At 47.8% G+C, this 14,464-nt stretch overlaps 2 protein-coding genes across 3 annotated transcripts; both read right to left on the reverse strand.

Annotated features, from left to right (window-relative positions):
- Window positions 1-1,446: 1,446 nt before the first annotated feature.
- Window positions 1,447-4,039, reverse strand: LOC118999842 (sialic acid-binding Ig-like lectin 14). 2 transcript variants are annotated; one of them, XM_037064597.1, is made up of 7 exons: window positions 3,933-4,039; window positions 3,482-3,886; window positions 2,995-3,270; window positions 2,755-2,802; window positions 2,023-2,280; window positions 1,766-1,901; window positions 1,447-1,641 (listed from the first exon to the last, which is right to left on the reverse strand). In XM_037064597.1, exons 1-7 carry the CDS (start codon window positions 3,964-3,966, stop codon window positions 1,599-1,601), a joined length of 1,200 nt encoding a protein of 399 aa, XP_036920492.1. In that variant the 5' UTR covers window positions 3,967-4,039; the 3' UTR covers window positions 1,447-1,598. The 2 variants fall into 2 exon arrangements, with proteins under 2 accessions (XP_036920492.1, XP_036920493.1); XM_037064598.1 differs by having other exon boundaries at window positions 1,450-1,641; window positions 3,482-3,865; window positions 3,933-4,038.
- A 2,551-nt stretch (window positions 4,040-6,590) lies between these two features.
- LOC118999868 (sialic acid-binding Ig-like lectin 13) lies at window positions 6,591-13,802 on the reverse strand. Its single transcript, XM_037064616.1, has 8 exons — window positions 13,607-13,802; window positions 13,156-13,539; window positions 12,667-12,942; window positions 12,325-12,372; window positions 11,602-11,859; window positions 8,394-8,478; window positions 7,988-8,068; window positions 6,591-7,602 (listed from the first exon to the last, which is right to left on the reverse strand). The coding sequence occupies exons 1-8, from the start codon at window positions 13,791-13,793 to the stop codon at window positions 7,548-7,550; spliced, it is 1,374 nt and encodes a 457-aa protein (XP_036920511.1). The 5' UTR covers window positions 13,794-13,802; the 3' UTR covers window positions 6,591-7,547.
- Window positions 13,803-14,464: the final 662 nt, after the last annotated feature.

Raw genomic sequence — 14,464 nt, forward strand, 5'->3', positions numbered from 1 at the left:
CATACATACTTATTAAATAAATATCAGCTTCCTTTTTAAAAAAAATATCAACATGTGGTTGCCTCTCACCTGCCCCGACTGGGGACCTGACCCACAACCCGGGCATGTGCCCTGACTGGTTATGTAACTGGCGACCCTTTGGTTTGCAGGCCAGCACTCAATCTGCTGAGCCATACCAACCAAGGCTGGCTTCTATTTTTACAATATAATCACAGCTATAAATTGACAGATTAAGATACTAAACAAACCCCCACCAGGAAAACGTCTGTCTCTCCCTTTCTTCATCCCAAGCACACATGCTGAGAACCCACGAAGGCAATTAATAATCACATCATTCAAACCTGGTAAATGCTGGAAAACAGTAAAACCACCCATAGCAGGACATACTACAAAGAAAAAAAGATAAAAATGACAGCAGAATTCTCATTAAAAATACTATGAAAGCCAAAAGAAGGTGAAGAACTGAAAGAACAAAATGTTTTCCTAGCCTTCCTCTTTCAAGGAAATTAGGGATGGAGGGGGGGTAATGTGTGTGGGAAAATGGACACAACTGTACTGAAACAAGAATTTTTTTTAAAGTTAAAAAAATAGAGGCAATGGTGCTTGAACATCAATAAGAAAGAAAGAAAGAAAGAAAGAAAGAAAGAAAGAAAGAAAGAAAGAAAGAAAGAAAGAAAGAAAGGAAGGAAGGAAAGAAGGCAGGAAGGAAGGAAGGAAGAAATCTTCCCAAAGCTCATGGAAACATTTTCAGGCAAAGACTGGCTGGGAGAATTGATCACCATGAGAACTACACAGAAAGATCTTCGAATTCGAGGTACACAAAAAGGTAAAAATAGAGGAAGATGGTCAAAAGACAGAGGCTTCCAGTTGGAACGTAAGTAAGAGCTAGTGGTGCAACGTACAACGTGATGACAAGAGCTGACTCTGCCACACAACACAGAGGAAACTTGTCAGGAAAGTCAGGGCTGAGTTCTCAGTACAGAGAGAAATATGTTTTCCTTTTTTGCCCGCTGAGTTTGTATTGCAACTATATGAGAAGGCAGATGTTATCTGGACCTCTGTGCTAATCCCTCCACAATGTTGGTAAATAAAACCACCATGCTATGCACCTTATATGTGTACACTGATATTTCTATTTTTCCATAAAACTAGAAAAAAAGGAAACTAATACTATAGAGAAATCTGAATGCCCACAAAGAGATAAGGAGCCCTTGAACAGGTTAGTATATGGATAAATATAACAGAAGTGCTTTTTTCTAATTGAAAATCACTGTGAAACTGCTTTAAAAGAATACATTCTGGGATTTAGAACAATATCCTATGGGGTGGAATGATGGGCTAATCAGAACCACATTAAGGTAAGCACACAGAAGCAAAATATTACACAAAGTAATATTTTACTAAAAAATTATAATGAGTACTGACATCTTTATCCAGCTCCCGCTGGCCCTCCATCCACTGAAATGAAGTTACCAGGAGGAGTCGCAGGAACCAGAGGTGAAGGGTGATTTCTGAATGGGACACAATGGTGAGATCGATCCTTCTCCGCCTGCTGGGGCTCTGGAGCCCAGACCCTAGCACCACCTCCAGGACAGGGCTCAGTCTCCTCTTGCAGCTTCTTCCTCTAAGGAGCCTCTAAACCTATGGGGGAAACAAGTTCTGAAGTGACACTCCAGTTCTGTGGAGGGTTTGCTCTGGGGAGAACAAGATATGTGAAGCCACAAGGGCGTCTCCAAACCCAGAATACCTTGAGAAAGCCACTCACCTGGTGTAGTAGAGCCAGGTGAGGCCATAGGTAAGAAGGAAGCCAGCCCCCATGAGAGCTCCTCTGATCAGGGTGAGGACCAGGGGCCAGGAGCCCTGCCACTCCCCACAGACCTGGTGGGAGGTACAGGAAACCCCTGGAAGAGGAAGAGGAAGAGGAAGAAAGAGAGTGATGTGAGTTTCCTTAAGTCGACACTTCAGTCCTGATTGATGCCCTACCACTGCCCCCTCGATCACAGGGGTCCTGCCAATACTCACCCTGCACAACTAGGTTCAGGGAGATGTGGTAGGAGACCCGTGGGTGGTGAGCTCGACAGGTGAACTCCCCTGCATCTGCCATGACCACCTGAGGCAGCTCCAGGACCCCCGGGTCCAAGGGGTTGGAGGGGCTCAGAGGCAGGCTCCCCCTGGACCAGCTCAGCCTCCCTGGGGGGTTGCCATCTGTCTCACAGACCAAGCGCAAGGACTGGCCCTCCTGGACACGCAGGGAGGTGGCGTTGCCCAGGACCTCTGGAACTAAGGAGACACAGAGAGACAGAGGGCAGGGCTGAGAGCCGCTCTCTCCTCTGTCCACCCCCAGACCCAGGAATGGGAAACAGCATCTCTGAGACAAGCACAGCTAGCAAGGGTCAGTGGGGGTGAAGATGCATGAGGTGAGGTGCAGGCAGGAGGGGCCAGCTGCTGCTCCCAGAACTGGGGGTGGGCAACTCTTACTCTTGAGGAAGAGTTGGTCACATGGACACCTGGGAGAGCACCCTGGGGAGGTAGACTTTGACGTGAGGAGCTGTGCAGAGGTGCTGATGCACGTAGGGCTGGCCATGGGAGGCTCACACACAGGTGGAGTTCTCAGCCTCTCCCCTGAGGGAGGAGGCAGCCATGGTGTCTTCTGAGCAGGGGAAGAATAGGGTCACATGTGGGGTATGTGGAGGTGATTTTGGGGACCAAATTGTGGCAGTCTGGAGGGGGCAGTGACTCCAGGGCCTCTCCCACCTGTGCTGTTCCCCCAGAAGACACAAACAGTCATGTTCTGTGGAGCATCTGCAAGAGAATTAAGTAATTGGCCAAGGGCAGTATGATGGGCTGGTCATGAGGAAGGCTGTGGGTCTAGGTGTTCTCTCCATCCTCACCCCAGCCATGTCCAGGGGAACAGTACCCAAGTATCATCCACCCATCCCTGCTCCCCCAACACCCAGAGACCTTTGGGACCCAATGTCTTGGCTGAGCACTCACACACAGTGAGCTGGATGGTCCTCTCAGTGCTCACATCAGCTCCAGGGAAGGTCACTTGACAGGTGAGGTTGGTGCCATGGTCCTCAGGCCCTGGTGTGAGGGTGATCACTGAGGATGTGAAGGTCCTGGAACCCAGAATGGTGTCATTGCCCCCAATCCAGTAGAAGTCTGGAGGTGTTCCTCTCTCACAGGCCCATGGAAGAGCACAGGTAATATTCTTGGGGTGCCCCAATTCTAGGAACCCCTGGAAGTGGATGTCTGGTGTCTGTGACAGAGCTGGAGAAGAGAGAGAGATAGAGACACCCAGGCTCTGGAGGTGGGGTCATTGAGTGTGCCCTTCACAGCACCTCTACCACTGGCCAGTCCCACGGTCCTGTCCCCCTGAGTCTCCCTGAGCCCATCCCAGATTGAGAAGAACTGGGTTCTTTCCCAGCCCGGAAGCCCTCAGGACACAGGCATGTATCTTCTCCTTGACCCCAATTCTTACCTGTCACATGTACATAGAGCTGCTTCTCCTTATAACTATATGCCTCATCAGACCCTCTCTCCACCCTAAAGAAGTATGTCCCTGTGTCCCTTCTCTGTGCGTCTGTGATGTCCAAGGAACAGCTATTGTTTCGGGGGTCCCCAAGGAGGCGGAATCGGCCCTGCTTTTTGTCTTGCACTTTCCGATCTTGGTTGTTGGTGGCCACTGGTGGATCCTGGAACTCATTGGCTCCTTCCTGAAACCAGTAGCCGTGAGCTGGGGTCGAGTCAGTCCAGTAGTGCTGGCGATAGGTGACGGTGCACGGCACGAAGACACACTGGCCCTCTTGCACAGTTACAGACCTCTGCACTGTCACCCGGTGGTCCTCATCTTCAGCCAGGGACCCTGCAGAGAAAGGAGGGTCAGCTGCAGATCCGCCCTCCTCCCACACATTCTCCCCTCAGGCACTCACCGGCCCACAGCAGGGGCAGCAGCAGCCAAAGCATTTCTGGAGGGTGTCTGGGCTCCCATGTGTGAAAGGAGAAGGAAGGCAGTTAGAGAAGGACTGGGGAGAGTGGGCCCCACAGAAGCTGAGGGAGAGCATGGGACATTTCCCTGCACAGAAGAGGAACATCAGATATGGAGCTTGTCCCCTCTGTGCACAGAGCTAGCAGAAACCCACAGCCCAGAGACCATGGAGACCTGCCCAGGGAGGAGAAGCCAGGGAGCAGACCCCGGGTTCTTCCCCATCTCAGGGGCTTCCCTGCAGTACCAGGGCAGAACCAGGACCTTGAGGACCTCTGAGGACAGGACATGTGAGTCTCCTAAGGTCCTTCCATCAACTGACTCTATGAGCTCTGGTGTGTACACCAGGGAGCTGTGTGGACCTGGAGTTCACAGCCTCATCCAGACTCTCAGGTGGTCAGTCCTACAAGGTAGTAGCATCATTTGTGCCCAAACGCAGTACTGTTGGGCTTTAGGGCTGAAGTACCAGATGAATTTAACATATTTTCTCATGGCATGCTGAGTATTTCCTATAACTATGGTGTGGGTTTTCCTATTTTTGTAGTCTAGTTAAAAAAAAAGAACTCTTTCAAGTTACAAAACTGAAAATGCCACCCCAACTGCTCATTTTACTTCTCAAAATGATGGAGACCTTCCCCCAGACAGGCATCACAGGGCCTGGGGGAGGAGCTCTCACCATCCACGTGGTCCTGGGAGCCCAGGGAGGTCTCTCGTTCACAACGTTGCTCCTGGTCCTCCCAGACCTCCCCCTTGACTTTCACTTCCCCTCTGCAAAAGGGCTTCTTGCTGATTCTTCCGCACAAGTCTGTGTCCACTATTCAACCAAACTGCAGGTACTGGAGCACAATCCTTTCTATTTCCCAAGTAAATTCTTTTCTGTGACAGAATACCTGGTCAAGATTTGTTTTTGGCAGACGCTCTCCACCTCCCGGCCACTGGTGACCACGATTCTACTTTCTGTCTCTAGGAATTGCACTGCTTTGGAAACCTCGTATATGTGGAATTCTACAGTACTTTTCTATCACATGATGTGTGCATTGCACTGACCATATATCATCAAGGTTCATCCCTTGTGATCACATGACAGAAACCCCTTTTTAAAAAGGTTGAATAATAGTCTATGGTTGTATTTACCACATATGTTTATCCACTTGTCTGTTGATGAAGACATGTCTTGCTTGCCACATTTCAGCTGTTGTGAATAGTGCTACTCTGAACATGAGTGTGCAAATATCTTTTAGAGTCCCTTGTGGTTTGTGGGATATATAAGTGGAATCACTGGATTGTGTGTTAATTCTACCTTCAATTTCCTAAGGGTCCTCCTTTCCCTTACATTCCTCTCACCTCTTCCTATCACCTTTGCTTTCACCATCTGGTGGCTACACACATTAACATCTGCAGTCTACACCCATCTCCTGATCTCCAGACCTTCACCTCCACCTCTCTCCCTGACATCCTTCCTTTAATATCAAGTGACTGCTCAGAATGCATGTCACCCTCAAAACCCTGTTCCCCGAGTCCTGCATGCCACACAACTCCATCCACCCAGGTGCTCCAGGAGAATACTTTGGCACCACCCTTGCCCCTCTCTTTCCTCACTACCCACATACATTAAAAAATTCAGCGAATTGGACTTTCAAGTTATACCCTCCTTCCTGCACTGTGATCCTGGTCCTGGGGCCATCACCTCCTGCCACTCCTACTGTACCATTGCTCCTTTGGGCTGCCCGGGGCTCGGTCCAGCTGACTGTGGACAGAGCAGCCATTGGGATCCTGGTGAAATAGGGCCTACTCTCGTATCAGCTTTCCTCAAGGCTCCAGAATCTTCCATGGGGTCTGAAGCACCCTCCCAGCTGTGCCCCACCCATGCTTCCCTGGGCTGTCACCTAACCCACCAAGCTTGCTTCTTCCTCAGATTTGCTGCATTCAGTGTTCTTCCTTTTTTTTGCCTTTTGGGAACTTCCCTCTTAAACATACGGCCTGCTTCCTCCTTTCCCCCTCTCTTTGTTCCGACATTATCTCTGCACACACTCAAAAACAGAAAACCCACCTCCTATGTCACATGGTCCTTTCTCTGTGCAATTCTCTTTCAACCATCTACCAGTATGGGCCATGTTCTCATTTCATTTCTCATTTTAATTTCACCTTTGATTCCATAATGAAAACATTTAAAAGAGTTAAGAGCTTCTCAATCCCATAATTTTATTGTGGTAAATTATTCATAATATAGAACTTTCCATTTTTAACATTTTATAGGGTACGGTTCAATATTTGCATTCATAATGTTGGGCAACCATCACCACTCTCTATTTCCAGAACTGGTCATCATCCAAAACAGAAACTCTGCTCAGTTACACAATAACTCCCTGTTCCCCAGAGGACACATAGACAATAACAAGGGGTGGGTGGAGACGGGGGAGGGAGGTGGGGAGTGGTGGGATAGTGGGGAGGGGTGGGGGGAAAATGCAGAAAACTGTGCTTGAACAATAAAAAATGTTAAATAAATAACTTCCTGTTCCTCTCCCTTAGATTCAACCAATCACCCTTCTTCTTTTGTTGAATTTGCCTATTCTTTGCTCACATGAGGAAAGTCATGAAACATCTGTTCTTCTGTGTCTCGTTTTTTTCATTTATTATGTTGTTTTCAAGGGTTCATCCAGGTTGAAAGAGATGTCAGCATATCATTCACTCCTTTTTAATGCTGAAGAATGTTCTTCCGTTTGTATATGCCTCCTCAATTCATCCATTCTCCTGAGGATGGGCCATTGGGTGGGTTCCTTCATTACTTTGAATAACACTGCTTGAAGTACCTGCTGGAGTTTGTGAATCCAACCCCTTCAACATCTACCTGGGAATGGATGTTCTGGGTCATGTGGCAATTTGGGGTTCACCTTTTGGTGGAAATGCCAATGGGCTTTCCATGAGCCTACACCATTTTTCACTCATAGAAGCTAGGCGTGAAGAGTCCAGTTTGCCCACATCTTTGCTAACACTCGTCATTTCCCATTTTAAAATACATAGACATGTGTAATGACTGTGAAATCACAGTTAATTGTTTCGAGTGGCACTTCCCTAAGGATTAATGTTGGTGGCTGTTTTTTTCCACGTGCTTGTTGCTCATTTTTATACCTTGCTTTCAGAAGCATCCTTTCCTGTCTTTGGGTGGTGGCTATTCTTGAAGCTGTGTTCCCTGATGCGTCTCTGGGATCTACAACATACTAGTACATACTAGGTGTTCAGCGATGCTTCCTAAATGTGTCTGTGTACACATGAGTGAATGTCACTCTGCTCAGAAATGTACAATGACACACACACTGAGAGTGAGGGAGAATCAGGACTTGCAGAAGTAGGAATGCAGATAGAAGAGCATTTCAACCCAAGAAACTGCACGTGCAAAGCTTCAGAGTCACCAAAGCCCTGGTCCAGCTGGGTGTGGAGATGGTGTGAGATTCACAGACATGGTAGAATCTTGTGCAGCCTTCAGCTGGGCATAGATCATGCCAAGCCCTCAGATCTAGCCTGTGTTGTTTTCACCTGGGTCTCAGGTCATAGAGAGAAACTGTCAGTGTTCATACTTAGCTGGTCGTGGATAGTCTCTGGAACCACAATCTGGAGGCCTGTGTGGAGGGCAGAGATAGAAGTGAGAGGTTGATGCATTCATTCAGAGACCCAGGGAAGAGATCAGACCACGGGTACAACCAGGGTCAGACAGGGAGGAGACAGAAATCAAGATCAGCTCTGAGTAGGCACAAAAATGAACAAGACTTAGTGACTTTTTGGATTGGGGAGAAGGGAAGGAGGGCAAAGTGGAGAACCACCCCTCACTTCTGGCCTTAGAAAAGGTGACCATCATGTCACCATTATGAGAGTGAACCCAGCAAAGAAATGAACTTGGGAGAAAGGTGGCAGCCCATTTTAGCAAAGCTGAGTGGAGCCACCTGGGGCAGCAAGCAGGGGAAGGTGTCTATGGGATGTTGGCAGGTGGAAGTCTGCCTCACTCACCTGTAGGGCCAACCTGGGATGATGTTCTCATCCTCCACATTTTCTGCAGTCCGGGATGACTTCCTCATGCAGATCCTCACTCTGGGGAAATAAACTGTGGTCTTTAAGTCTGATGAGACCGGGGTGTAATGGGCAGCAGATGCTGTTCCTTGTAAGGAGCTAAAAGAGACACTGGGGCAGCAGTTGTCTGGTCTGGCCCCACAGACCAGCCTGAGCACAGTGGGTTCCTCCCATCCTGGATGTTGGCACTTGTGACAGCTGCCCATGAGGAATCTTCACCCACCAACCCATCAGCCCCCTGGTTGTTCCATTCCATGACCCATTCATACCCCACCACTGATTCTGGACTCAGTCACATGCCCCCTGTCTTCCCCTTGCCCCCCTTTCTTCCTGGAGATGAGCTCACATGAGGATGATGAGGGAGAGGAGAAGGACCAGGGTCTTGACAGCTGCTTCTGCAATGGCCACAAGCACCACCCCTGCTCTGAGTCCTAAGAGATGATAAAAGAGGGGTTGATACACATTCAAATAGACCCCATAGCACCACAAAATTCCACTGACCTCCAAGGAACAGTTGGTGGCACACTGAATAAACTTGTGCACCTCACATTACACAATAACATCTAATTACTCTACATTGAAAAAAGTTTCCAAGAATAAATAATAAAATTTAAGGTATAGAGTAGAAGACTGAGCAAAGAATAGAGGCAGATAGCTCCCAGAATCAAAGACACACCAATGACTCTTATTTCTAAAACTCATTCTACACCATTTATAATGAGATAAATGCTCAGTAAAACTTCATGTAGAATGTGGTTTTCACCGGACATTGTGAATGTTCTAAGTGTCTCATCTTATCCTGGTCCCGTGCAGTGGTCCAACCTTAACGGGAAACAGTTTGACAACTTTTCAAAAATGGAGGACAGGGAGAAAAGAGAACCCTTGTGCACTGTTGCTGTGAGTGTAAATTATTGCAGCCATTATGCATAACTGTAGGGAGGGTCCTCGAAAAAAAAACAAAACTAGGAAGCACTGACATATGATGTAGCAATCCTACTCTCTGGTATTTATCTGAAAAAAAAAATGAAACCACCAACTAGAAAAAGTATCTGCATCTCCATGTTCATTGCAGCATTATTTACAATAATAGAATTTTCCAGAGATTACAAAATGCTTGATTCTCGGCACAGTGTCTCTAGACAGAGCAGAGATACCGACTTGAATATACAGTGCATTCAGTCAAACATTGAAATGGCCCATGGCATTGGAGTGAATGCCCTAGAATAAAGGCAACACCCAACACATCATAGGAGACAGATTACAAATTACAGCCTTTAAAATACTGGCCCGAAATGCACGTAACTTCACTGCCTTCAAGAAGAGAACCAATGTTCTTTAAAGAAATAAACCAAAACCAAGCAGTTGGCCACATAAAATGGACAATGTCCACCACTCAGAGAACAGTTACTAGGCATATGGAGAAATATGAATGTGCAACACTTCAGAAGAGAAAAAAATCACTCATGAGATCATTCTCAGACATGACTGAGGTAATGGATTTACCAAAGAAAGACATGAAGAGATTTCTTACAATATGTTTCATACACTCAAGGATATAAAAAAATCATTACCATAATAAAAGAAGAAAAGTAAGATAACAAGCTTAAGGAACTGAAACTTCTAGAGGAGAAAAATACATGTTCTGAGATGCAAATTTCACTGAATGAGATTAACAGCAGGTTCAATGGGTAGAATAATAATAAAAAAACTGGGGCATGGAGCCATGGCTCTGACTGACAAATGGAGAAAATAAAAGTTGAATAAAGGTGCACAGATGCTGAAGGCCCTACTACATAATATTAGGCATAAACGTGTAAAATTAAACAGCAAGAGTCTAACAGAAAAAATAAAACTACAGACACAATTAGCTTCAATTTTTTTTCAAATTTGATTACAATGATAAATCCACATCCAAAACATTCAACATACTCAAATGGAATTAGGATTACATCTCTCTTCTTCCCTTCCTCTCTCTCTCTCTTTCTCACTCCCCCCCGCCCCACACACCAACTCAATCACATCCCACATCAAGGAACATATTACTTAACTCATGTAAACTGCCAGAGAAAATGGCAAACTACAAACAGAGAATGAAAGAAAAGAAACTACAGGGAATTCTCATGAGAAACCATGAAAGCTAAAAGATGTTGAAGAACTGAAAGGGAAAAATGTCTTCCTAGAGTTCCTCATCTAAGAAAAATACCTCTACAAAGCTAATGCAAGCAAAAACTTTTCTAAACAACACTCGAGAGAATTTATCACCAGCATACCTGAAATGCATTCAAGAAATATGCAGAAAGATTTTCATGGGAAAAGAGAAGAATAGGGATGGAAATGGACTTGGTCAATATAGAAACTCCACTTACAACATAAAGAAGAGCAAGGGACATAGTGTACAATGTGATGAGTACAGCTAACACTGCTGTACAATTCATAGGAAAGTTGTTGAAACAGTAAATTCTGAGGTCTCATCATAGACAAAAAATATTTCCTTTTGTCTTTCCTTACTTTTGATTGACTCTATATGAGAAGCTGAATATTAGTTGAAGCTGCTGTAGTAATCATTTCATAATATATACAAGTCAAATCATTATGTTGTGCAACCTTAAACTTATACACTAATATATATCAATTATTTTTCAATAAAACTAGAAGTAAAATAATATAGTAGTATAGAAAAATGGAATTATGTAAAGAAATGAAAAGCAATTAAATGGGTTAACATGTGGAAATATACAATAAAGAAGAGCTTATTCTCCTAATTACAAAATATCTCTACAATCCACTGTTTTGAAATAATACAATGAGATTTATAAAAATATAATATGGGGTTGAATAATGAGATTATCACAACCACACTTAGGTAAGGACACAAAAGCAAAATATTATGTGACGTACAATTCATATTACTAATAAAATGCTCTTTTTTCCCCTCTCATTTGTCCTCCAAACTAGTGAGGTAGAAATATCAGAAAAAGTCCTGGGAATTGAAGGTAAAGAATTATCTCTAAATGAGACACAAGGTCAAGTTACTCAGCACCTCCTTGCTCCACAAAGCTGTGCCAGGTGGGTGTCAGGACACAATGGTTTGATGAACCTTCATCCACCTGCTCAAGCTCTGGAGCCCAGACCTCAGCACCACCTGGAGGACGGGGCTCAGTCTCTCCTTGCAGCCTGGTCTCCATGGGAGTCTCTGCACCAGTGGGAGACATAAGTCCTGAAATGAGAGACGAGGGCTTTGGAGAGTTTGCTCTGGAGAGAATGAGATGTGTGAAGCCACAGCGATGTCCCCAAATCCAGGAGACCTTGAGAAGGGCTCCTTGTCTGGTCTAGTAGATTCAGGTGATGAGACTTCTCATGAGGCCCCCCCCCCCATGAGCAGGATGAGGATCAGGGGCCAGGAGCCCTGCTGCTCCCCACAGACCTGGGGGTAGGAATGAGAGGTGCCTGGGGGAAGAAGAGGGGGCCAGGTGGAGAGGTGTTTTTCTCTAAGTCCACATCTTAGTCCTCCTCATGCTTCCACCTCCCAGTGCAGGGGTCCTGCCAATACTCACCCTGCACAACTAGGTTCAGGGAGACCTGGTAGGAGACCCGTGGGTGGTGAGCTCGACAGGTGAACTCCCCTGCATCTGCCATGACCACCTGAGGCAGCTCCAGGACCCCCGGGTCCGAGGGATTGGAGGGGCCCAGAGGCAGGCTCCCCCTGGACCAGCTCAGCCTCCCTGGGGGGTTGCCATCTGTCTCACAGACCAAGCGCAGGGACTGGCCCTCCTGGACATGCAGGGAGGTGGCGTTGCCTAGGACCTCTGGAACTAAGGAGAGACAGAGGGCGGGGCTGAGAGCCGCTCTCTCCTCTGTCCACCCCCAGACAGAGAATGGGAAACAGCATCTCTGAGACAAGCACAGCTAGCAAGGGTCAGTGGGGGTGAAGATGCATGAGGTGAGGTGCAGGCAGGAGGGGCCAGCTGCTGCTCCCAGAACTGGGGGTGGGCAACTCTTACTCTTGAGGAAGAGTTGGTCACATGGACACCTGGGAGAGCACCCTGGGGAGGTAGACTTTGACGTGAGGAGCTGTGCAGAGGTGCTGACGCACGTAGGGCTGGCCATGGGAGGCTCACACACAGGTGGAGTTCTCAGCCTCTCCCCTGAGGGAGGAGGCAGCCATGGTGTCTTCTGAGCAGGGGAAGAATAGGGTCACATGTGGGGTATGTGGAGGTGATTTTGGGGACCAAATTGTGGCAGCCTGGAGGGGGCAGTGACTCCAGGGCCTCTCCCACCTGTGCTGTTCCCCCAGAAGACACAAACAGTCACGTTCTGTGGAGCATCTGCAAGAGAATTAAGTAATTGGCCAAGGGCAGTATGATGGGCTGGTCATGAGGAAGGCTGTGGGTCTAGGTGTTCTCTCCATCCTCACCCCAGCCATGCCCAAGGGAACAGTCCCCAAGTATCGTCCCAGAATTATCTTCCGGAGAGCGGGCCCCTTGTAGTACCAGAGCCCACTAGGTGGGCGTTCCAGAACCCATCTCTGTGTGTGTGTACCAGCTAATATTACTGTGAGACACTCTGCTCTCCCAACACCCAGAGCCCTCTGGGACCTGACCTCCTGGCTGAGCACTCACACACAATGATCTGGATGGTCCTCTCAGTGCTCACATCAGCTCCAGGGAAGGTCACTTGACAGGTGAGGTTGGTGCCATGGTCCTCAGGCGCTGGTGTGAGAGTGACCACTGAGGAGTTGAAAGTTCTGGAAGCCAGGGAGGTAATGTTGACCCCCATCCAGTAGAATTTGGGTAGTGTGCCTCTCTCACAGGCCCACGGCACCATGCAGGTAATGTTCTTAGGGTGCCCGGATTCTAGGAACCCCTGGAAGTGGATGTCGGGTGTCTGTGACAGAGCTGGAGAAGAGAGAGATAGAGACCCAGACCCTGCAGGTGGAGTCCCTGAGTTTGGCCCCCCCAGCAGCTTCTGTGCCAGGCCAGCCCCAGGTTGCTGTACCCTGCATCCCTCTGAATTTTTCCTAGGATAAGGAGCAGGGTGTCTCATGCTGTCCCTGTCCTGGGTGTCTTCAAGACTCATTTGTGTGTCCTCTCCTTGGCCCAGTTCCTTACCTGTCACATGCACTGAGAGCAGGTTTTCTTTGTAACTGTGTTTCACATAGGCTCCTCTCTCCACCCTAAAGAAGTATCCCCCTGTGTCTCTTCTCTGTGCGTCTCTGATGTGCAGGGAGCAGTTGTGAGTCCGGGGGTCTCCAATGAGGTGGAATCGGCCCCTGGTCTCCAACGCAACTTTGCGATTGGGGTTGTTTGTGGCCACAGGATCATCCTCGCCTGACTTGGCCCCTTCCTGGAACCAGTAGCCATAAGCTGGGGTAGAGTCAGTCCAGTCTTTCTTGGGGTAGAACACAGTGCAGGGCACGGAGACACACAGGCCCTCCTGCACCGTCACAGACCCCTGTACATGCAGCTGGAATTGTGGATCCTGAGCCAGGGACCCTGTAGGGAAAGGAGGGTCAGCCTCAGCCTCCACCCCAGCCCACACGTTCTCCCCTCAGGCACTCACCGGCCCACAGCAGGGCCAGCTGCAGCAGCAGCATCTCTGGAGGGTTTCTGGGCTTCTGTGGGTGGAAAGAGAAGGAAGGCGGTGAAAGAGGGCCTGCAGGGAGCGAGCCCCACGGAAGCTGGGGAGCAGCATAGGAACTCCCCTTCCACAGAAGAGGAACTAACAAGCTTGAGTCTGCCCCACACATGCAGAGTCAGTGGACACCCCATAGCTCCGAGACTCTGGAGATCTGCCCAGAGAGGAGTGGTGGTCAGGGAGCAGACCCTGGTCCTGTCCCATCTGGGTGAGGTCCCTACAGGACAAGGACCTCTGAAAATGGGACACATGAGTCTCCTCCAACACCTACTTCTGGTGTATTGTCTTTAAAAAAATGAAATCAGCCTTGGCTGGTGTAGCTCAGTGGATTGAGCTCGGGCCTGTGAAGCATAGGGTGGCCCATTCAATTCCCGGTCAGGTCACATGCCTAGGTTGCCAGCCAGGTTCCCAGTAGGGGGCGCTTGAGAAGCAACCACACATTGATGTTTCTCTCTCTCTCTCCCTTCCTTCCCCACTGTCCAAAAACAAACAAACAAACAAACAAACAAACAAATAAATACAATCTTTAAAAAATAAAAATAAAATCAGAACAATGACCTCATGGGTTGTTCTTTATGCATGTTGTATGAAGAAGAAGCATTTTATTTTGGTTTGTAGTAGTTTTGACAATATGCTGGCACAGCAAGAAGTGGACTGTGACCCAATCTCAGGAAACCTGAAAAACGGCGCAAAGGGCTTCCCCTAGTGGCCGCATTGCGTCAGTGCGTAAGGTTTTCATTTCATCAGGGCTGGAGATGCTGGGGTGAAAACAGTCCTCGCTGA

The sequence above is a fragment of the Sturnira hondurensis genome, unplaced genomic scaffold (assembly GCF_014824575.4).
Source record: "Sturnira hondurensis isolate 20B ecotype Veracruz unplaced genomic scaffold, ASM1482457v3 Scaffold0015508, whole genome shotgun sequence".
NCBI classification, from domain to species: Eukaryota; Metazoa; Chordata; class Mammalia; order Chiroptera; family Phyllostomidae; genus Sturnira; species Sturnira hondurensis.

Coding starts and splice junctions, on each gene's coding strand:
- LOC118999868 (XM_037064616.1), bottom strand. CDS start 13,793: ATGTGTGGGGCAGACTCAAGCTTGTTAGTTCCTCTTCTGTGGAAGGGG. Junction 13,540..13,606: donor GCTGGCCCTGCTGTGGGCCG/GTGAGTGCCTGA, acceptor CTTTCCCTACAG/GGTCCCTGGCTCAGGATCCA. Junction 8,479..11,601: donor CCTGAACCTAGTTGTGCAGG/GTGAGTATTGGC, acceptor ATCATCTCTTAG/GACTCAGAGCAGGGGTGGTG.
- LOC118999842 (XM_037064597.1), bottom strand. CDS start 3,966: ATGCTTTGGCTGCTGCTGCCCCTGCTGTGGGCCG. Junction 3,887..3,932: donor GCTGCCCCTGCTGTGGGCCG/GTGAGTGCCTGA, acceptor GCGGATCTGCAG/CTGACCCTCCTTTCTCTGCA. Junction 3,271..3,481: donor GCTCTATGTACATGTGACAG/GTAAGAATTGGG, acceptor TCTCTTCTCCAG/CTCTGTCACAGACACCAGAC.